Source organism: Halichoeres trimaculatus, unplaced genomic scaffold (genome assembly GCF_033239565.1).
Source record: "Halichoeres trimaculatus isolate MK-OKI-2021-1 unplaced genomic scaffold, fHalTri1.1 fHalTri1_scaffold_18, whole genome shotgun sequence".
NCBI classification, from domain to species: domain Eukaryota; kingdom Metazoa; phylum Chordata; class Actinopteri; order Labriformes; family Labridae; genus Halichoeres; species Halichoeres trimaculatus.
The window spans coordinates 29,326,502-29,348,319 of NW_027437196.1; the positions used below are offsets into that span (position 1 = coordinate 29,326,502).

General features: G+C 42.4%; 1 protein-coding gene across 4 annotated transcripts in view; it reads right to left on the reverse strand.

The window, feature by feature from the left end:
* The window catches only part of hecw1a (HECT, C2 and WW domain containing E3 ubiquitin protein ligase 1a), a 110,042-nt gene that overhangs the window by 10,102 nt on the left and 78,122 nt on the right, over positions 1 to 21,818 (reverse strand). For 2 of the 4 annotated variants that reach the window (XM_074693100.1, XM_074693101.1), the window contains 16 exons: positions 17,574 to 17,672; positions 11,366 to 11,519; positions 8,632 to 8,735; positions 8,266 to 8,372; positions 7,931 to 8,116; positions 7,486 to 7,620; positions 6,915 to 7,029; positions 6,714 to 6,810; positions 6,165 to 6,248; positions 5,912 to 6,018; positions 3,753 to 3,867; positions 3,370 to 3,483; positions 3,102 to 3,254; positions 2,590 to 2,688; positions 440 to 569; positions 214 to 360 (listed from right to left, as the gene is read on the reverse strand). In XM_074693100.1, the coding sequence (XP_074549201.1) occupies positions 214 to 360; positions 440 to 569; positions 2,590 to 2,688; positions 3,102 to 3,254; positions 3,370 to 3,483; positions 3,753 to 3,867; positions 5,912 to 6,018; positions 6,165 to 6,248; positions 6,714 to 6,810; positions 6,915 to 7,029; positions 7,486 to 7,620; positions 7,931 to 8,116; positions 8,266 to 8,372; positions 8,632 to 8,735; positions 11,366 to 11,519; positions 17,574 to 17,672 (1,946 nt within the window). The remainder of the gene's footprint in view (positions 1 to 213; positions 361 to 439; positions 570 to 2,589; positions 2,689 to 3,101; positions 3,255 to 3,369; positions 3,484 to 3,752; positions 3,868 to 5,911; positions 6,019 to 6,164; positions 6,249 to 6,713; positions 6,811 to 6,914; positions 7,030 to 7,485; positions 7,621 to 7,930; positions 8,117 to 8,265; positions 8,373 to 8,631; positions 8,736 to 11,365; positions 11,520 to 17,573; positions 17,673 to 21,818) is intronic. The other 2 variants (XM_074693102.1, XM_074693104.1) reach the window with 1 other exon arrangement.

Sequence of the window (21,818 nt, forward strand, 5' to 3'; positions counted from 1 at the left end):
GTCACATCCTCACTGCACAGGGTGCAAGTGCTCATGGGACATGCAGTCTTTATCCTATAAAAACACAAGTTTTTCAGGAAACTCCTGACAGCCCCTTGTGGAGGAAGCCTTTTTGACTTCATTCCTGTACGTCTGAATGTAAATAATCTGCGTTTGTTGTTGGAGTCATTTCAGGGTCCAGGATCACCTGAGAGCTCAAACAGCTCTGTTTACCTCGTAAAAGCCTCTGACCAGAGCCTCCGTCTGCTGCACAACTCCTCTCTCCACCCTCCACTTGGCCATCCGCTCGATGTAATCCTTCTTGTTCTTCTCCGTCACCTGGATGTGTGAGCCTCCAGACTTCAGCTCCCGCTCTGTGACCTGAAACAGGAGAGGTGCTGGGTCAGTTCACTTTGAAAACCATCTACAGAGACCTTCAAAGGATCATCTGCACACACACCTGTCCAAAGACCTCCTCATCGACCGTGAAGGTGAGGTCCAGGGCGTCAGTGATGTCGTTGTCCTTCATCCATTGCAGTGAGCGGTGGAACTCTTCATCCAGGTACTCCAGATCAGACAGGTCTGTGGCCCTGCAGGACAAACACAGCTCACATTGTGGGCCTGGAAACGACACAGTGATGGAGCTGTGGCTGTCAGTTCAGCCCACATAACGCTCTGCTAACAGCTAACTGTTACAAATAGATCAAATACCAACTATAAGGCTCAACTCTATCAGACTCTAGTTTACTGAGTGAGTGAGACACAGCTTGTCCCTCTGTGGAGACAGACTGACAGCAGGAGAGGAGGTTGTAGGATTTTTTTCTTCCATCATTAACACTGAAAGATCTTATCATGGATATTGATGGAAGGGAGGAGTGATCATCAGTTCATTTAGTATTATAGAGTGACCAAACCTGTTATGATCCTGTCATGGGTTTGCTTTTTGTTTATTTCAGGGTTTAGGTTTCCTAATGTTCCAGTCTTCAGGTATTTCTTTTTTCTTGTCTTGTGTTTTCTGTCTTAATAACAGTTATTTTGTGCTTTTCCTTGTGTTTCCAGTTCACTTTGTTGCTCCCTGTTTGGTTTGGTTCTCATTGCGTTTCTCCTGTTTGATTGTCTCTCATGTGTTTCACATGTGTTTGATTGCTCTCCTTTCTATAGAGTCCATGGTTGCATCTAAATGCGATAACTTCGTGCTTCCTCCGTCCTATCTCCTCCACAGGGGATCGTTCAGAAACTGATCATAAATCTGGTAATAAAGTGTTTGTTGTGAGTTTAAAGCACAAAATACTAAACACAACCATCATCAATATAATGGAGCATTAACACCGAAATCTAGTAAATAATATCTTCCTTAAACCCAATAAACTGGGTTATATTTATATAACCCGTTTCAGAGTTCAGGATCAGATGCGCTCTAGATAAAGGATAAATAATTCATAAATAATCTAACAATTATGCATTTTTCCAGTAAAGTGATCCATGAGCTTCTAAACAGCACACAGAATAAACAGAGAGCAGGTTTTCTTTATGGTAACATGTGTGTTAAACAGGTTAAAGGAACAGACAAAGCTCTGTTACTGTTTCTGTTTGATCAGAGTTATTACAGCGCACATGTGCAGACACACTAACAGCTGTTAGAGCTGACTGACAGATGATCCAGAGGTGATCAGCTGATGCCGTCATCACTGAAACACGTCGCTTCATGTGATGCTCCGAAGGAGAGGATGTCCCATTGCTCTAAAAACAAATCTCCTCTGTTCCTCTCTCCTCTCTTCATTTCCTCGTGTCTCTCCATCATCTCTGGTGGGAGGGACTAAGACGCAAGTGAACGACGCAAGTGGAGGAAGGAAGGATGGAACTTTGGAGCTTTGAGACGCACCCTCTTTCAGTTCATTGTCTGCTGTCACCCTCAATGTGTATCCTGTCCGCTGTGGTGTTTTGTCTTCCTGTACTTCTTCATGCTTCTTGGTTTTTTTGTGAGTTTTTTGGTTTTGGCTTTTGTAAGAGTTTTTGGATTTGAGTTTTTGGATTTTGAGTTTAATTAAACTTTTTTTGTTACATCTGCAACTGAGTCCTCATCCTCCTGGTTTTTCCTTCCTGATTTGTGACAAAACCACTGGTTTAATCCATTTATGATAAAAATAAAATTCTATTAAACAATTTCCTGCCATACCATCCAACACCAGAGGCAATCTTTTTTTGTTTTATAAGTGAAGTGGATCTCCAAAATGCCTCAAATGTGGATTTGTTCTCCAGACCAGCAGGGGGTGAAATCACATGTCTGACTGTATTTCAGAAAAATAGAAGACAAGTATTTCATCATGGTCTCTAAACTCAGTTTGTGTTGAAACAGTTGACTAGGGTCCCAGTGTGTCCACTCAGGGCTCCAAAAATAAAAAATGGAGACTTTAGAAAAAGTTCAGACTTCTTCCAACGATACACAAAACATGTTTGTCTTTTCTGTTGTTCATACCTCTGGCAGCATTAAAAAACCTGATCAAAGTCATGTTGAGATGTGTGTGTGTGTGTGTGTGTGTGTGTGTGTGTGTGTGTGTGTGTGTGTGTGTGTGTGTGTGTGTGTGTGTGTGTGTGTGTGTGTGTACTAACTGCCTGAGCAGAGCTTTGTAGAAGGGTCTGGTGAAGAACGCATCGAGCAGGTACTGATGGATCAGAGCGAGGCCCAGGATACGACCACTGAAACGGAACCTAGAGACACACACACACACACACACACACACACGCACAGAAAATATACATGAAACATCAGGAGCAATTAGGAGCATCAGGACGTCACAGGGGAGGTTGGTGGACCGACTGAACTGATTTCTAAATCTGAATCCTTGAATGAGTTCAGTCTCAGCTTCACCCTGAAGTTTCTGATAAGTCAGTCTAACAGTTCATTATGGAGAAATCTGCTGCAAAGCTAGAAAGTACAGTTCATTTTAACCATTAATCCTCACACAATTCAAGCTGACACTCTATGAGAGCTGCTGAAGACTTCTGTTTTAATAAATATGTTAAGCGTACTGTCAAACCTTTTTGCTCTGAAGTTAAACATCAGAACAGTCAGCAGTCTGCCTTGTTTCTGTCTGAGTTAACTGCTTTTAGGCAAAGCTTACCATTCCAGATGGTTCTCTACAAACGCTGACATGGGGCTGATCTGGACGGTGTAGGTATCGTTAGCAGAGTATTCAAACAGGCCGTAGTACGGATTGAACAACTCCTGAGACAGGAGGAAGAAGAACTCTCTGGAGGGACCACTGTAGTCCAGTCTGGAGGGACGAGAGACAGAGGATCAACATGGTTTGATATTTATTACAGATTTAGTAACACATGAAGCTTTGATACCACACTGCTGGGACAAGTGTGTGTGTGTGTGTGTCTTACCCCTCCTCTCCCAGAAAAGTCACGTAGAGTTTGTTTCTCTGCAGCTCTTTGCGAGAGTACGCCATCACCTGGTTAAAGGTTCCCTCCAGTAAGTGTTCTCTTCTGACCAGCAGCCTGCAGAGACCACAACCAGATTTATTTCCAACATGTAATAATAATAATAATAATAATAATAATAATACATTTTATTTATAGAGCGCTTTTCAAAATCTCAAAGACACTTTACAAGGTAAAAGCAGTATAAAAAACAAATTTAAAAACAGATACAAAAAAAATGAAATAACAGTAAAGAGAAAAACATGTATAGAAAAGCTGTGTTCATGTCGCTCTGAACACAGCCTGAAACAGGTTCACAAGAACCCCTCATCGATTAATGGTCTTACTTTATTTTGCCTGGTCCCTGCCCGTAACCCTTGGCTGCTAACTTCCTGTAGAAGTTTCTCAGTTTGGCTTCGAAGTCTCTGCGGTAAGGAGCAGGAGCCCTGGACCTCTGCAGTCCTGCAGACACACACAGACACACACGGTTAGAAACAAAGTGAAGATAACAGAAAACATGTGATCGACAGTGTACCATACTTGTGGGGCAGTCCAGATGACCTCACACCGTCTCTCACTCTGACTCTCCTCAGTCCAAGTTTTGACCCAAACAAACCCTCAACCAATGACTGAAGCACACTTTAAAGACAGGCTGCTCTGCTGTGACCCAGTTTCTCTTTGTGAAACCTCCTGCCAAATACACACACACACGCCATAACACACACTCCTATCAGGTGCCTGTTTGTTCCTCTTCACATTAAGACGACGTCAGTGCCCTAACATCAATCAATCAATCAATCAAAATTTATTTATGTAGCACTTTTCATTCAAATAAAATGTAGCCCAAAGTGCAAACAAACAGACACATGAATGAAATAAAAGAATTATACCTCAAACCCACTCCACCCAGCCCCAGAACCCACCCACACAGCAACCATACACAGTGTTAATAAAAAGCAACATAGATAAAAGACAATAATAAAGCACAGTGCTGTACCCAGTACGTACTGAGGAAACTCCGTCTTAAAGGTTTAAAAATGAGAAAACACTGGAGGTTAGGTTAAAAATAATAAAATTAAATTTATCATAATATAAAATAAGAAAATGATTTTTAAGAATTAAGAATAAAAAATACTTGAAATTAAGTTAATATATATATATATATATATATATATATATATATATATATATATATATATATATATAATGATAAATAAATGAAGAGTAAAACAGGAAAACTAGAGAATAAAATATGGAAAATATAAAAGAGTTTAAAATGAAAAGATAAAATAAATAATTAAAAAAAAAATAAGACAAGATAAAATAATAAAGAGTGGTCTGTACTTAAAATAAATAAAACACTTAAAGGTAATTCAGGTAAACGCTTGACTAAAAAGGTAGGTTTTGAGTTTGTTTTTAACATGGCACGGCAACAACCGCTGTGTTTGATGAACACATGATTAAAAGACAGAAATGCTTTGTCTGTAATCAGGAAGAAGCTTGTGGTTTTTTATTTCAGTAAACACTGATCAAAATTTAAGTTTATTATCATGAAAAAAGTAAAACCTCAATAAAAAATAAAACCTGCTCTAAGTATCAAACTGGTTTCATCATAAAATGATTGAAATTATCAGTTTAGATATCTGTTTTAGCTGCAGGAGTTTTAAAACCAGATAAAGTTATGTGAGGAGAGTTGTTGAGGGATCAGCAGATCTGTGCTGCTCTCTGTTGGACAGAGCTGAAATGTGCCTCATCATGTTGATCTGTTGTTTATTAGAAAGATTCATTTTCCCCCAAAGTTTTTATATTTCAATATATTCATTTTCTTCTGAATTTACAACGATCTAAACCCCAGAGGAGCTACACAGGAAGCAAAAAATATGATTTCTCTTTTTAAAATAAGGTTTTCTGTATTATCAGTATCTTGGTATTATTTCTATAGCATTTGAAAACCGGATGAAAATTTTAAGAAGCAGACAAGAGCTTCAAATTGCAAAATGAAGAAATGGGAGTATGATACAAAAAATGAGTAAGCTATTGTTGCAAGACACAAGGGTCACATCCTGCTACTGGAAACATTGGTACAAATGTCCCTTTGTGTTTTAAATTGCTGTCAACATATGAACTGTGTTTTTCCTTTTCTAATTTATTTTTCTTAATTAGCTGTTGTGTTTATATGGACCTAAGGGTCTGGAATAAAGTATAACAAACAGAGAGAATACCTGACAGGAAATCACACTGATCCTCATTTCAGAGCAGATTTAGTCTTTGAAAGACTGAGCTCTGAAACTTTGATCAGCTGATGAACAAACTGTTTACTTTTGATTGTTGTTTGCCTCACTTTACTTTGAAGCTCTGCTTTAAACCTTTCTAAGATCCAACAGAGCAAAATGTAAATTTGGTCTTACAGTTTTGATCTGGTGTGAAAAACAAGTCCAGGAGTGTTTCTTGTTTCTAAGAAGTAGCGAGCTTTGGGTGACTGGAGGTGTCAGACTGAAGGACCTACCAGGGGAGTGCATTGGTGAGGAGACGGGGGAGCAGCGAGGAGAGAAGCTGAAGCCAGGGTGGATGGGGTAAGGCGGAATATACGACATGATTTCCTCTTCAAATAAGCTACAGAAACAACACAGAACAGAAGAGAAGACGTTATTTTTCTGCTCTTCATGAAGTTCAAACCAAAGTCTTGTGTGTGACTTCAGTTACTTCACTTTCTTCTGAAGGGCAGTGGATATTTTCAGAAGTTTGTTTTTGTTGTTTACCTCAACAGAATGACAAGATCTGCGTCACATGACAGCTTCTCCACTCCCTGAGTCCCTTCTGTCCGGATGTAGTGGATTTTCTCCCTGAACAGTCAACAAAACAAAGTTCTGTCTTCAAACTGGAGGAGTCACACAAACAAATATTATTTTTTTACTGAGTCACTTCCTCTATGACTTCTTTGACTTTGTTAAAACTAAGGTTGCTCTGTATTACTGGTAATACTGCAGTTAGAGTCAGGACTAACCTGACGACAACCTGAAACTTACCAAGACCAGCTGAAACACGTCTGTCAACTTATATACATCCTGAAAGTCGCTGCAAGCCAGGCTGAGTTTGCTCAACATCATAATCTTAAATCTGGTTTGATTTCTGTCCTCTGACAGTTTTTATTAAAAGTATTTTCACTGATCAACATAAAACAACAAGAAGATGAGAAAATTGAGAGAACAAGGTGGTAAAATCTTTTTAGTCCATTAAACTGCTCAGCCGTGAGCTCACAACTATCAAATCAGCACATTATCTCTTCCTGGATGTCAGGGGAATCATACCTCAGAGCATGGTTTCTGCTCAGGCTCGGCTGTCGCTCCTGCAACATGTCAAAAATGTTTGGCTGTCGAAGAAACGCCACGATCTTGTCATTGTAGGCTGGTGAGGAGGAGAGAAACAGAAACCATGACTTTAAGAAGGCGTCTGAGGCAGTGTAAATCAATCCTTCGTCTTTATGTCTGATATGAACTGGGTGATCCTACATGGAGCAGTCAGCTGTTGGGAGTCAGGGTGCTGCTGGCTTCGTATGGCCGCCAACAGGCCGTTACCGGGCCTCGCCATCAAAGAGGCGCCGCGATTTCTCGACACGTCAGAGGCCTGGAGATGATAAAAAAACGAGACAAAGTTACACTAACAAACAGGAATATCATCTAGATTTGTTGCTAGTAGCTATTTTGAAAAAGAGGTGGCTTAAGTGGTTTGAAAACTCTGTAAATATAGGGTCAGCTCCATTTGAAATACCACTCTGTGATCTTTCTTTTTTTTAATGTATAGGATTCCTCGAGGCGGAGCATTTTCTGTAATCCAGTACCTCGATTATTAGAGGTAATTTTTCAGCTCTACTATTTTCCTTGAAATAACCTTTAAAAAAAGCTCCAGTTATTTTAGAGAAACAGCTAAACATTTCAGGATGTGTTCACTGCTTCATCAGCATGTGGAGATAATCTGCTTCTTCTCGCTGATTTGATTAAATCAGACTCGCGATGGAGTCGTCCTTTAGGATTTCTCTGCTTCTTTCCTGCTTCTCCTAGCCAGCCCTCCCTGTGTGCATACCTCTCCAGCGCTGTAGCTGCGCAGTCTCTGCAGGTGCTGTCTGTGGGCCAGATGCCCGGGCAGCTGGCCGTTCTGCAGAGGAATGCGAGGGTCGATGAAGGTCGTGGCTCGACTGTTGTGGTCCACGAAGAAAGACTGAGAGACAGAGACAGAGGCTGTAATCAGACTCTATGTGAGAATGAATCAGTTAGACTGATCTGCAGCTTAACAAACATCAAATATGAGATCATATTTGACATTATGGCAGCATTTATCACTAATTATAACAGACAAATCATAAAGTGCAGATTCATACAGGCTCGTGTTTCTCTGCCAAACCTCACAGTCATGGCCATGTGACTGAGTTTCCACTGGTTTCACACTCACAGTGTTCAATGTGAGCTACTCATGAGAGGGACTCATGCTGCCCACTATCAGGTCTGTGTCCCCCTCTTCAGCAGATTACCTTTCCCTGAGGGTCGGTCTTAATCTCCCATCCTCGTGGCAGCTCCAGCTGAGTGTCTGCGAACTTGTTTAAGAAAACCACCAGGTCCCGGTTGTGCTGGTAGCGTTCAAAGTTCCTGGCGTCCCGCCGCACCTTTAGGATCATGTGTTTCACACAGCTGCTGTTGGTGAACATCCGGTAGGCTGCCTGTAGAGACAGCATCCTCTGGTTAACTGTTCCAGGTTAACCCTGTCTGAGTGGCGTTGTATGATGAACTCATCTCAAAATAACATCATGTTGTGAAAAAGAAAAAGGTTGATGTTTCAGGCTTGTGTGTGTGTGTGTGGAGTCCTTACATAGTTACTGTGCAACACAGTGAAGAACTCTGGGTGTGTGATGAACTTGACGGCAGGGGATTGGAGCAGATTACTGATCTTCTGATGGTGGACAGGAGAGGTGGGGCCTGCAGACAGACAGACAGCAGGAGTGTTTTTCCTTCTCTGTATGATATTTCTGAGCACTTTACAAAGGCTGCTTTTCACAGGTTATATATTTATACAAAAAGTGAAACTGAATATCACAGGAAGACAAGTGAAAGCACCAGGAGCTTGTGTGAACACTTCAGACTGAGAAACCATAAGAACAGACGCAATCCACACCCTCTTTTTCAACAATCTGTGTTAAATCAGAGCCTTATCTGTGTGAGGGGATCAGTTGTGTACCTGTAGGAGGAGACTCTGACTCGTTGTCTGTACTGTTGCTCCTCTCTAACCTGGGACCTCCCCCATCCTCCTCTGTGGCCATGGCCCTCTGGATGTTCTGGTACCTGCAGGAACAAAGAGTCCTCTTCTCTTAGTGAACTAAAGGGAAAGATGTTTGTTCTGTTTATCTTCTGTTTGATTTTCATGCAGAGAGTGCATTCCTCTGGACAGAGATGGTTTGCAGGCTTTATGTTTCTGGATGTTGTTTCCTTTCTCTGTCACCAGGGGTCAGCCTTACTCCATCTGCAGCTAACAACAGTGCACACACTCAGTTTACTGTAGTTTTCCCATATTTAAATTCAAGTATTTAACTCTGTAAGAAATACCAGGTAGCTGAATCAATTGTGAATAATAAGGGGGTTTGTGACGTCAAAATTAATTTCTGTATAACTGTGAACACCTAACACCAAAACCTCCATCCAGACTATGAGTTTATATACATGAAAGACAGTTTTTAATTTTTAATTTTAGAAAATTTCTACAGAAAGGTAAAAAATGAACAGGTTAGAAAAATGTTTATGGAATAACAATCTCAGCGTTTCCACTACCGTTGTATAGGGGCGGTGGCCTGCCCCCCCAACGGAGGCATCTGCCCCCACCCCACCCCATAGGTCGTTATTTTTTATTTTTCACATAGCCACATACAGTGTCAGATCACAGCAGAAGTGGTTTAGAGTTACCTCTCTCATAAATCAGGTCTATACCTTGTTTTTTAATTTAACAGACAGTCACATTTCTCCTCTTTACTCTGAACTGGCCTAACACTGGAAGTTTAACATAGGTGTATTTGCTATGCAGTATGTAGGTGCTACTTTTACTGTAAAACTATGACATTACTACAGAAAAATACACTTCATTTGGAGTGACTTTGGAGTAAACTTAAATATCTTAAATATCTTCTATTTGATCTTTCGGATCAACACCAGTTTGTTCATGTGAACAATGTCTCGTCTTTGCACACCAGGGTGCAATATGGAGTTCCTCAAGGTTCAGTGCTCAGACCAATTCTTTTCATCTTGTATATGCTTCCTCTTGGCACTACATTGAGGAAACACTCCATGAACTGTCACTGCTATGCAGATGACACTCAGCTTTACTTGTCAATGAAGCCTGAAGAAACCAACCGCTCATCTAAACTTGAAGCATGCCTCAAAGACGTAAGGTCCTGGATGAGCAGAAACTTCGTACTGCTGAACTCAGGGAAGACTGAGGTCATTGTTCTTGGACCTCAACATCTCAGAGAAACTTTCTTGAACAACATCGCCGCCTCTGACGACATCAGCTTGGCTTCCAGCACCACTGTCAGGAACCTGGGAGTTCTTTTTGATGAGGACCTGTCCTTTAACTCTCACGTCCAACAGGTCCCAAGGACTGCATTTTTTCATCTTCGCAATATCAAGAGAATTAGACGCATCTTGTCTCAGAGCAATGCTGAGAAACTAGTCCATGCTTTTGTTTCTTCTAGGCTGGACTACTGTAACTCTCTTTTATCCTAATCCTAATAAGTCTATCAGCTGGTTCAGAACCCTGCGGCTCGGGTACTGACTTGGACGGAGAGAGCACATCTCTCCAGTGTTAGCGTCTTTACACTGGTTACCTATAAAATCTAGGATAGAGTTTGAAATTCTTCCTCTGACTCACAAAGCGCTTAATAGGCCATCCTGTCTAAAATACTTAATTGTTCCGTATAATCCGTCTAGGTCTTTGCATTCTCAGCATGCAGGTCTGCTCGTTGTACCTAGGGTCTCTAAAGGTAGTCTGGGAGGTCGAGCCTTTTGTTATCAGGCTCCTCTTCTTTGGAATAACTTACCAGTTGAGGTCCGGGGAGCAGACACGGTCTCAACCTTTAAGAGTAGCCTTAAAACTTTCCTTTTTGATAGAGCTTACAGTTAGAGCTGGATCAGGTCTGAACCAGCTCTTAGTTATCCTGCTATAGGTTTAGACTGTCGGGGGGAACTGACACACAGGGCTCCTGTTTCCCTCTCTATCCGTCAGTCTAACTTCTAGTCTTAATGTCCTGTTATAGTTACTGACTATACACCTCTCTGGGAGGATCTGAGTTTGTCTTGTAGGTTCCTCTGAATCGGTGATGTGGATGGCCTGCTGCTGTGGATGGCCTGCTGCTGTGGACCTGTCAGACTCCAGTTGTTACGGCTTTGGATTATTGCCGGGAATGGCAATGAGTACCAAATAAATTAGTTGTGAGACATGTCAGTTCTTCTTGTTATAGCTGGATAAATAGATACCCGTATGGACACAGCCCCAGTGAAGTTTTAAATCTCCTCTAAAGACACAACTCCTCTCCCTGGCTTTTAATCAATGTTGAATGGACATCTGGTATAATCTCACTTAGATTTTTTTTTTTATTTTTTCAATTTTTTGTTATATTTGCTCTAGTTTTATGTTTGTATGTTTCTCAGTGCTGTATCTTGTCATATGTGCTGCCTTTAATCTGTACAGTGCTTTAGTAAGCTTAGGTTGTTTAAACGTGTTATAAATAAAGTTTGAGTTGATTGACTGGCAGAGGCTAAAGACCCAAACCATGCTGAAGGAGATGACTCATAAGGAAACATTTCTCAAACTGTGTTTTCTGAATGAAGTCACATCTGAAGGCGGTTTGCTAACACACGTTGATGGACCAGTTTCTGATCTGAGTCTGGGAGTTGGATTGTCTCTCTGTGTATTTCAGTCTGACCTCCTGTTGAGCTGCTCCATCTGCTGCGTGGATCTTGAGCGGGGGATGCCGTAGTTACACTTTCCACCATGGCTTGGTCTCTGCCAGGTTGTGGTTCGATTGACGTGATCCACGTAGAAGACTCTGCCATGGCTGTCCACGCGAGCTTCCCAGTCTGTCAACAGAGAGGTGGAGTGAGTACGATGAAGAGTGTTTTAGCCGACTTATCGCCCAAACTCAGCAGGTTAACAAGTACACATATATCTGAGAAATTCTTAATTCAGTAATCACTCAAGTTTTTTTTCTTATCTGCCCGCTTTGAGCACCATCCACTCTGTGGGACTGAGCTGCTGCTTTAAAAAGCAGAGGAGAGGTTGAGCCTTTCCCCACAGCTTTGATGCTGTACATCATAAAACCAAGACTGAGTGGATAATAAATCCCATCATGCATGGTCTGACGCCTGCCTTGAAGATCACTCAGACTTTCAGATCTCTCCTGGCAAGCTGATTGGTAGAAGGATTGGAGAATATGAGCTTATCTCTCCACTTTCTAGAAAGAAAAAAGTTGTAGCTACACTTGGGGAATACAGAGGCTGCAAGTTTAAAATGCCTGAAAGGCTGTAACAAGTTCAAGACAAGAAGTATGTCAAAAAGCCATGAATCCATCTGTCTAGGAAAGAAGGATGAGATGTGAGGATGCATAAATCACTTCTCCCCTTGTTATGAAGCTCTTACCACAACACTGACACTTTATCACCTCATCTACATGGTGTTACAAACCTGAGAGCAAAGACTTACACCACCATGAGATACAGTCAAACATGGGCACTCCAGCTGATGAATAATGAAGTCCAATACTCCCTGCTGTGTGTCGTTGAATCAAATTAGATAAGGAGGAGTGGAATAAAAACAGACAGAGTGTACACCTGAGGCACCCTGCACAGCTGGTGGTGATTCTCTGTGGATCCATCCCTACACTTCACACACTAAACACTCCTATAAAAAAAGTCACCAGGAAGAAACATCTTTATTCCTTGCAGCTTTTTTGAATCACGGACTTCATGGCAATCTATGAGATCGGTGTGAAATGAACTACAGTTTTTAAGAGATAAAAGTGAATATTTTAAATAATGCGTCAGCTATACTTAAAATATTGATTAAAATGTTCCACAAGTTCCTGATCACTCATGTGTTCAGTGGGATGCATAGACCCTTTGAAAGGTAAGGCACAGCACATTTTAGTTTGGTTTTAAGGGTACTTCAGTGTATTTTTTTTTTCCACCAAACAGGTCAGTTTATCATGTTTTAACTAGCCAGGACGGCAGCTTGGTGTGTTTTGCCAACCAAGAGGGCACTTAAGTGAGTATTTTTCAACAATTAGGCCACTGTGGACCATAAATACTGCATGGATTTCTAGCCCTGAGTCCAGTTGTTCCCATTCTTAGCCCTCCATTGAGTCAGATTATCAGAAATTAGGCCCAGCAAAAAGTCTTCCAGTGTCTTTTCCGACACTTTAAAGCTGAGAATATGTATCAACATCAGGGGTGGGTGAAAAAGTATCAGGATTTTTGTGTATAATATTTAAATTGGGAGTCTCTGTTTTTCTTTTTCTCAGATTTTAAACCCTCATTGTGGTTTTTTTTTATTAACTGGGTTGGAATATAAATACTGCTTTTCTCCAGCAGAGGGCAAAAAATATTTATATGACTCATGTGCCATGTGTGCAATTCTATGATTCTATGATGTGCAATTCTAGGGATAATATGGCTTCTGATGTAGTCTGTAGACATTATTATCATCATCATTCAATTTTTACTCATGGTCTAGTGTTAAAAAAAGCAAACTTAAAATCACAAAAAATGCACTTTAATCTGAATCAGCACCCCAAAAATCGTGAAAGAAAACCGTATTGTCCCAGCCCTAATCAACGCTTCAAAATTCTCTTTAAACAGGGGGTAATGTTGGTCTATAGTCTTTATTTTGTTTGTCTGGTGACCCCGTAGTGCCTTTCCATGATTCACAGCTCAAAATAAATTTGTATCTTTCTTCCACTGCTGTTTAATAAACCCTAATTTCAGTCTCTGGGTGCGTCTCAATGCGTTAACTTCCTGCTTCCTCTGTCCTATCTCCTCCATGACACCGGAAGTACTTTCCCAGTCGCCATTTTTAAGACTGTCCCAAAGCGATAATTGCGCTCAGAGGAGAGAGGATGGAGGAGACTGATCGGGGGAGCTATGATCGAGGAGACAAGAGAGCCGGCTTTGTGGAAGTCTTTTCACTGACAGACACGCCCCCATATGGAATATCACTCTCTGATTGGACGCTGCAGTGTCTCAGACTTCTCTACATGAAACTTCACAAAAACACAATGGAGTTTAATGAGAGAAAAGACGAGCTGAAAACAGGCACAGGATCGTTCAGAAACTGATCATAAATCTGGTAATAAAGTGTTTGTTGTGAGTTTAAAGCACAAAACACTGAACACAACCATCATCAAATCAATATAACAGAGGATTAACACAGAAAACTGACTGATAAATAATATCTTCCTGAAACACAAAAAGGTAGGTTATGTTAATAAGCTTCAGAGTTCACGATCAGATGGGCTGAAGATAAAGGCTAAATAGTTCATAAATTTTCTCATGCATTTTACCAGAAAAGTGATCCAGTGAGCTTCTAAACAGCACAGAATAAACAGAGAGTAGGTTTTCTTCATGGTAACGTGTTTGTTTAACTGGTTAAAGGAACAGACAAATATCTGTTACTGTTTCTGTTTGTTTCAGAGTTATTACAGCACACATGTGCAGACGCACTAACAGCTGTTAGAGCTGACTGACAGATGATCCAGAGGTGATCAGCTGATGCTGTCTTCACTGAAACACGTAGAGGAGAGGATGTTCCATTGCTCTAAAAATGAATCTCCTCCATCCTCTCTCCTCTCTTCATTTCCTCTCGTCTCTTCATCATCTCTGGTGGGAGGGACTAAGACGCAAGAGAACGACGCATGTGGAGGAAGGAAGGATGGAACTTTGGAGCTTTGAAACGCACCCTCAGTCTGAAACACTTTGTTTAAGCTGCTGTCTCTTTAAGGCCCTCTACTTCACAAGCCCCTTTCACTATGATTGGCCAGTCCTTTGGATGCCTGTGGTGGGTGGAGCTTTGGGCAGACCTTAGTGTTTGAGGCCCGCCTCTCAAATGGTTCTAAACCAATTAGGAGATCTTGATGTGATGACATCATCATTTCAGCGAGCCTCATAAGAACACAGTGTGTTGTTCAGTTTACAGACAGCTTCAGGGATTTCTAACATCAGGTTGAAACTCTGCACATGCTCAGTCTGAACATCCAGCAGTGTTACTACATAGCCATGTTTACAGTACGAGAAAGCAGAACACACACTCTTTAACAGTAACACACTCTCGAAAATGAAAATATTTACGTTGGACAAATTAAAAATCTTACACTCTCTCGATTACACATACTACCAGCTGAGCCAAAGATCAAACAGGAAGTCCATTCCTTATTCATTCATTTATTCATATAAATCTGTCTCTCTCTGATCCCTTCCCTTCATCCTCCAATAACATATCAGCCTACCAAAGCTAGACTCTGAATGTGTTATTCTGTCTGCTGTGTCACTTCCTGTTTAAAGGGAACTTAAATCGATGTAATGATATGTATGCCAGAGGGCAGATCCAAAAGCTGTTGGGCTCTGGATCAACGAATCTTGTAGTCTGAGTGTTTTTTTTGTATCAGAATTAGGATTTAGGATTTCGTTTGGCTCCTAAGTGGCCACAGTGTGAATGTGTGAGACAACTGCAGTAGCAGCTTTTCTCAGCTCTGACTAACTGCTAAAAGAGGAGGAGGAGGAAGATGAAGGCTGCCCCCTCAGGAAAGATAAACCCTCTGTTGGTTGTCACGACTCCTCTTCCTACACACATGTATACAAACAAACACACTCATACACACAAAGGACAGTCTCTAATTGTTAGTGCCCACTGTATCCAGGGAGTGGGTATTCCCACTCTCACAGCTGAGCTTCATTTCTCATGGTTTAGGCTGGGCACTCTGACTGACCCAGCACGCTGAAAGTACAGGTGGACTTGTCTTCATCAGGCCCTATAGTGGCCCACTCTGGGTTTATGAAACAGCCAAATTAAAAAATGCTTTGTTATTTTTGAAGTGAGTCAGTTCATCTGCAGCCCCTCTGTACTTTCTCCTGCCCCCTTCAGAGCCTCAAAGTCTGACACACCTGGAGGGAAAAGTGCTGAGTCATTAGCTGCATTTCCTTTTCTCATAGAATTGCGCAAAACCTAAATCACAATAAAAAATAGTTACAGAAACAACAATTTTTAAGAAAACCTCTAGAGTTTCATCAAAAGTTTTCACACACGCGGTGGTTTTTCAGAAGTTGCCTTTTTAAATTCTATTGTAAAAGTTCAATGGAAACATCTTTCTCACCCTTTTACCTATAAATGCAACAAAAACAGATCATATTTTTTAGTGTCAGAGCAGCAACTATGTTCCTTTTTTGTTGTAACTAAAGTCTGTATGGAAATTTCACAAAAACATCAGAACAATAAAAAAAAACAGAAAGAGCCTAAATATCAACAGAGAACTGTTCTGTAACATGATTTGAATCAGCCTAAATCACCTAAGTGCTTATTTAGCCTTATGGGCTCTAATGCTGTGGCGCAGCGCAGGGAGTGCAAGCCTGGCGCACCCTGCCCAGTGCTAATTTTCTGCGGCACACCGCTGTGTCTACCAGTGTCTCTGCCTCATCAAAGGATGAGGCAGAGACACTGGTAGAGTATACAGTATATCACCAAAGGTTCTGCTGTTTGGCGATGACAAACCAGGAGTGCAGGTGGATCAAAAGTATTCTGAATGGATAAGCCAGCTGTGTAACTGCCTCTTAATATTTTACTCCTATTAATGACAAAGGAACAGATTTAATCTGTCCCAGGAGCTGGCCCACACGGTGACGCACTTTGTGTCCTCTGATGTACCCCGCTGTCCATTCTCCTGCTGCAGGGACAGCAGCTCTGACTGTTTCCGCTACGGGGTCTTTCCAGCACACTGTTTCCGCGGTGCTGGGGATCAGTCAGACCAATCAGATGCTGCGCCTCGGCCGCAGGGCATTTAAAGGTGAGGAGAGGCGCTCATTTGATTGGTGAAAACAGCACTCGGCTGTGTTAAACCCACTCACGGCTTTTCTCCTCCCTCTCTGCCATTTGCGCTGAGGGAGGCGTGGACGCGCACCTCTGCGCCCTGACTGTGCCTTTCTTGGCACAAGACCACCGGCCACAATTAACAACACACATGTTCAGCAAGCAGGCATCAGTGCAGACTCACTGGTGGAGGGTTTTACAGCCCACTACCACTCCCCGCTGATCGGTTTGGGATGGACTTCATATGGCGGGCCCTCCACAGGTGTGTAATGGGAGTGTGTAGTGACTGGTTTGGGGAAGACTCATAGACTATAAAATATGGACGTAGTCTCCACAGCGCCACTCGTCTGTTCCTGAAACTGTGAGATGAAGCCAATCCACTAATGTAGCCATATTGGATATAACACAGGCTTAGAGCTTCCTTCCGTGGGTTACAGCTATAAGGCGCCCGCCAGTCACATGACCTGAGCTGTGTCACGGACCATGTGTGTGACAGTAATTCAGACCTGAGCGATTTTTGAACCAGGCTATAATTATGTTTTTAATCCTGTAAAAGTTTGTTTGTTTGGCTGGGTGTAAACGTGCTTTCTGGTCTTTCTGGTTTTCTTCCGATAAACACCAACTTTAATCACTTCAGCACAGGCTCCATTTTTCTACACCAGATGCTTCCCTTGTTCCTGCCTGTTTGGAGGTGGCATGGTCACAGTCAACAGAGACCAGTGAATAAAAACACAAGTGTTGACCAATCAGCATCGTCATCATAGCAGCGTCCAGACGGACGTTACAATGCTTTAACGTCTCAGCAAAGACAACAGACCATTCCTACAGACAGAGCTCAGCAGATCCTACCTTGAACCGAGCAACAAAGAGCAGCGTGATGGTGTTCATGTAAACCTTAAAGAGGTCTGAGAGCAGGGAGGGAGATGAGATGGATGAAGACAAACATAAATGAAATGTTAGAAACTCAGAAACAGTCAAGGCAGCATGCAGTGGACTGAAACAAACCAAGCAGGGGCGCAGGGGTGTGGCTCCAGAGTAAGACTGGGAGGCGTTGATCTTACTTGGAGGTAAGGCTGGGTCAGTGGCAGCAGGAAAATGGTTTGGGTCATGGCTTGGTCGCAGGACTGGAAGATGACCAACAGGAGGGGAGAGGCCTGAGCCTACAGGACATCAGAGAGACAGCGTGTTTATTCAGCAGAAAGCTGGGGTTAGAGACTACACATGGCACTCAGGGGAGGCTAATACTTCCTGTTTGTACTTCATATTTCACCCCCTGGTGGCAGAGCTCTGCTCTGTGAGGCTGTGAGGTTTTTGTCCTGTAGGTCTGACAGTGGGTGAAGACACCTCCTCAAATGAATTGTGGAAAATCATGAAATAAAATAAACAATGAGCACAAATGACAGATGAACCAGTTCTCTACAAACATGATTCTACGAGCAAACAGATTCCCCTAAAATTAAACCTGAACCTAAGTTTAGTTCAAAAACAGAACAGTTTACGTCTTTTACACCTCACAATGGCTCAGGAACCAAATCAGCAACCTTTGTTATGGTCAGTCAATCCATCAGCGACTCTGCTCTGAAACCATTAGCTGTCATTTTAATGGTTCCAGGGCTCCCCCAGTGGTCAGATATGGCAATATATGTTTTTTTTCTTTTTGGGGATTTTTCAGCCATTTATTAAACGTGCAATGTCATTCATCTTTACAGGAAGGCCAAAAATAAAACAGACTTCTATTCTGGGGCCACACAGTGATGCAACAGTTAGCACTGAAGCCTTATTGCAACAAGGTCACCAGTACGATTCCCAGTTTGCCAGATGGGCCTTTCTGTGTGGGGTTCACATAATCTGCCCGTGCACAGGGTTCTCTTCTAGTGCTTCAGTCTGGTGTGAGTGTGTTTTTAAGGTCTGTCTCTGTCAGTCCTGTGATTGACAGGAGACCAGTCCAGGGTGCACCCCGCCTCTCGCCCTGAGACAGCTGGGACAGGCTCCAGCCCTCTGATCAGGATCAGTGGAATAAAAAAAATGGATGAATGGATTTCTATTCACTTACCTGACAAACCTCCAGGATACCAAATGCATGGATATCATTGTTTTACTTTCACTAAATCAAAAATGTGTTAAAACAATTTAAAGTCTCTTGTTTTTCTTTTAGATTTATGATGTTAAACTATAAGGGACTTCATTTAACATCCCCTTGGTTGACATATTGTGGTACCCCTGGGTCTCCTGAAACATCACATGGTTGAGCTCCATTCCTGTGAGATGATACATTACAAAAGTAAACCAGGACCTCAAAAATGTGAAGAAAACTGCTCAGCCCTCTGAGGGTTCTGTGAAAATGTAGAAAGCTTGGAAATACACTTCCCTCAGTGTCTCTGCTCCCTCGTGCACAGCTGATCAAAATGTGCTTCTGTTATTGCAGCTCCTGTCATCCTATCAGACAGTTTTACTAATGAAAACAAAGTCAAATGATGATGAAAATCTTCCTGTTAGAAAAAAAAAATACCTGTGAGTATTTTGACATTTAGAATTTCAGTATTGTTTATAGATATTAGCTGAGAAATGTCTCTGTGATAAGAGTTGAAATTCTGTTTTAAAACCAAAGCAATGCCCGCTAGCGCTAATTTGTCAGAAAATATGGAAATGTGATGTTGCAAGTAGCAAACAGTGTTTCTGAATGGTCAGACTACCAAGGAAATGAGGGATGATGAAAACATCTTTCCTTCCTAAAGTCTGAGACTGCAGGTAGATGGTAGACATTCTCGTGGGGCTGGAAGCTTCAGTTCAGGACTGTTGCAGGCCAGTGAGGGAATCCTGCTCCTCATTAAGCCACCCTGCTGGCAGGATGTTGTAAAGATGAAGGCAGATGTGAACACAGTGCAGCTTGAGATTTTTCCAGAAATAGCTTAGAGGATTAGTTATCAAATGGAGCTGTCATATGTTTCTTTCAGGGTTAATAAATATGTCAGTATGAGCTGCTGGCCCTTGGTCGTCTTCACCAAACCAAATGTGGCCCTTTGAAAAAAAGTCTGGACACTCCTGACATCCAGCAGAGCGACTGTCCGCCTAAAGGCTCCAACCAAAAATAACACTAACACAGTGACTCTGCAGATATCTTTAAATAGACACAACAGCACTCTTTAGCCAGCGTTACTCACCCACCTCCCTCTATCTGCTGCAGTTTCTGGTTCTACACCATGTTTACATCACTGCAGGGGGAGACCCCGATCTGGTCTTCTTTATATAAACCTGCTCATAAGCTGTTTCATTTAGGATGATTTAGGATAAGCGTCTCTTTGAGTTAAAAAAGGATCCAATCTAAGAACTTAAGCTGTTCAGGTAGTAGCAGTTGTTAAAAAAATAGGAGCAAAGTCACAAATCATGTCAAGCTTCAGGAATTAAAAATAACTGTCTTAAATCTAACGCACAACCATCTCTAGGGTTTACAGAGAATGGTCCCAAAAAGAGAAAATATCCAGTGAGCAGCAGTTCTCTGGGACTAAATGCCTTGTTGATGCCAGAGGTCAGAGGAGAATGGACAGACTGGTTGGAGCTGATAGAAAGACAACAGTAACTCAAATAACCACTGGTTACAACCGAGGTCTGCAGAAGAGCATCTCTGAACACACAACACGTCCAACCTTGAGGCAGATGGGCTACAGCAGCAGAAGACCACACCGGGTGACCCTCCTGTCAGCTAAGAACAGGAAACTGAGGCTACAATTCACACAGCAACACCAAAACTGGACAATAGAAGATTGGAAAAACGTTGCCTGGTCTGATGAGTCTGGATTTCTGCTCCACATTCAGATGGTAGGGTCAGAATTTGGCCTCAACAACATGAAAGCATGGATCCATCCTGCCTTGTATCAACGGTTCAGGCTGCTGCTGGTGTAATGGTGTGGGGGATATTTTCTTGGCTCACTTTGGGCCCCTTAGTACCAACTGAGCCTGGTTTAAAGTCCACAGCCTACCTGAGTATTGTTGCTGACCATGTCCATCCCTTTATGAGCACAGTGTACCCATCTTTTGATGGAGACTTCCAGCAGGATAACGCTCCATGTCATAAAGCTGGAATCATCTCAGACTGCTTTCTTCAACATGGCAATGAGTTCACTGTACTCAAATGGCCTCCACAGTCCCCAGATCTCAATCCAATAGAGCTCCTTTGGGATGTGGTGGAACAGGAGATTCTCATCATGGATGTTCAGATGACAAATCTGCAGCAACTGCGTGATGCTATCATGTCAATATGGAGCAAACTCTCTGAGGAATGTTTCCAGTTCCTTGTTGAATCTATGCCACTAAGGATTAAGACAGGTCTGAAGGGAAAAGTGGGTCCAACCCAGTACTAGCAAGTTGTGGAAGCTGAGTGTGAATCAGAGCTGGACTGTGGATCTGTGGCAGTGTCCCTGAAAGTCAGCTTTAAATACAAACAATAATACTTTAAAGTGATACTCCGGGATGGACCAAGTTGGGTCCTATCACAAGGTTTAGGGCAGAAATTACCCCTACAGCAGTGTTTTTGTGCAGCAGAAGCCCAGAGCGCTCACACCAAACACCCCCTCCCTGCTCCTCTGCTGGTTTCCTCTGCACTCAGACGGGGCCAATTTTTACTTGACCAAAAAAAACAAATAAACAGACCCCCACCGAAAAAATCTGGTAAATAAAGGCTAAAGACTGCTAAGAAGCTGGAGGAGCTAAATAAGGTTCTACTTCTCATCGTGTCTCTTCATCCTGGCATATTACCTGCGTTTGTTTATATCTGGCACGCCGCGGACTGATACACTAAGCGGCGAGCCCCTCATAGCCAGCTGTGGCTCTGCAGCGGAGGTAGCGCCGTTTTAGAAATAGAATAGAATAGAAAATACTTTATTTATCCCGAGGGGAAATTTAGGAGTCACCGCAGCATTTAAGAAAACAAAAGTAAGAAAGAGTATAGAAAGTGCAAAAAGGTCCTTAAGAAATTAGATGACGACATCCCGTCCACCACTCGTCCACCACTCTCCAGCCCAGCCAGTCTCCACCTCCACAGGGTCCAGGACTGAGCCTCCCCAGAAGTCTGTTCAGTCTCTGTCTCCTGGATCCTGTCTGCTCACAGCAGGCGAAGCTCCTCCAATGTGGGGCAGGCGTCCGATGTCAGCTCCGTCAGCCACGTCCGTGAACAGCACGATGCTGCTGGGTTAGCGCGGCTAGCTCGTCCATCCCCCAGGGCTAGATCCCACGTTCCCAACAACAATGGATGGAAGGACAGGTCCACGTCGTCACCTCCGAGTTCACATCCAAGAACCAGCACATCGTCC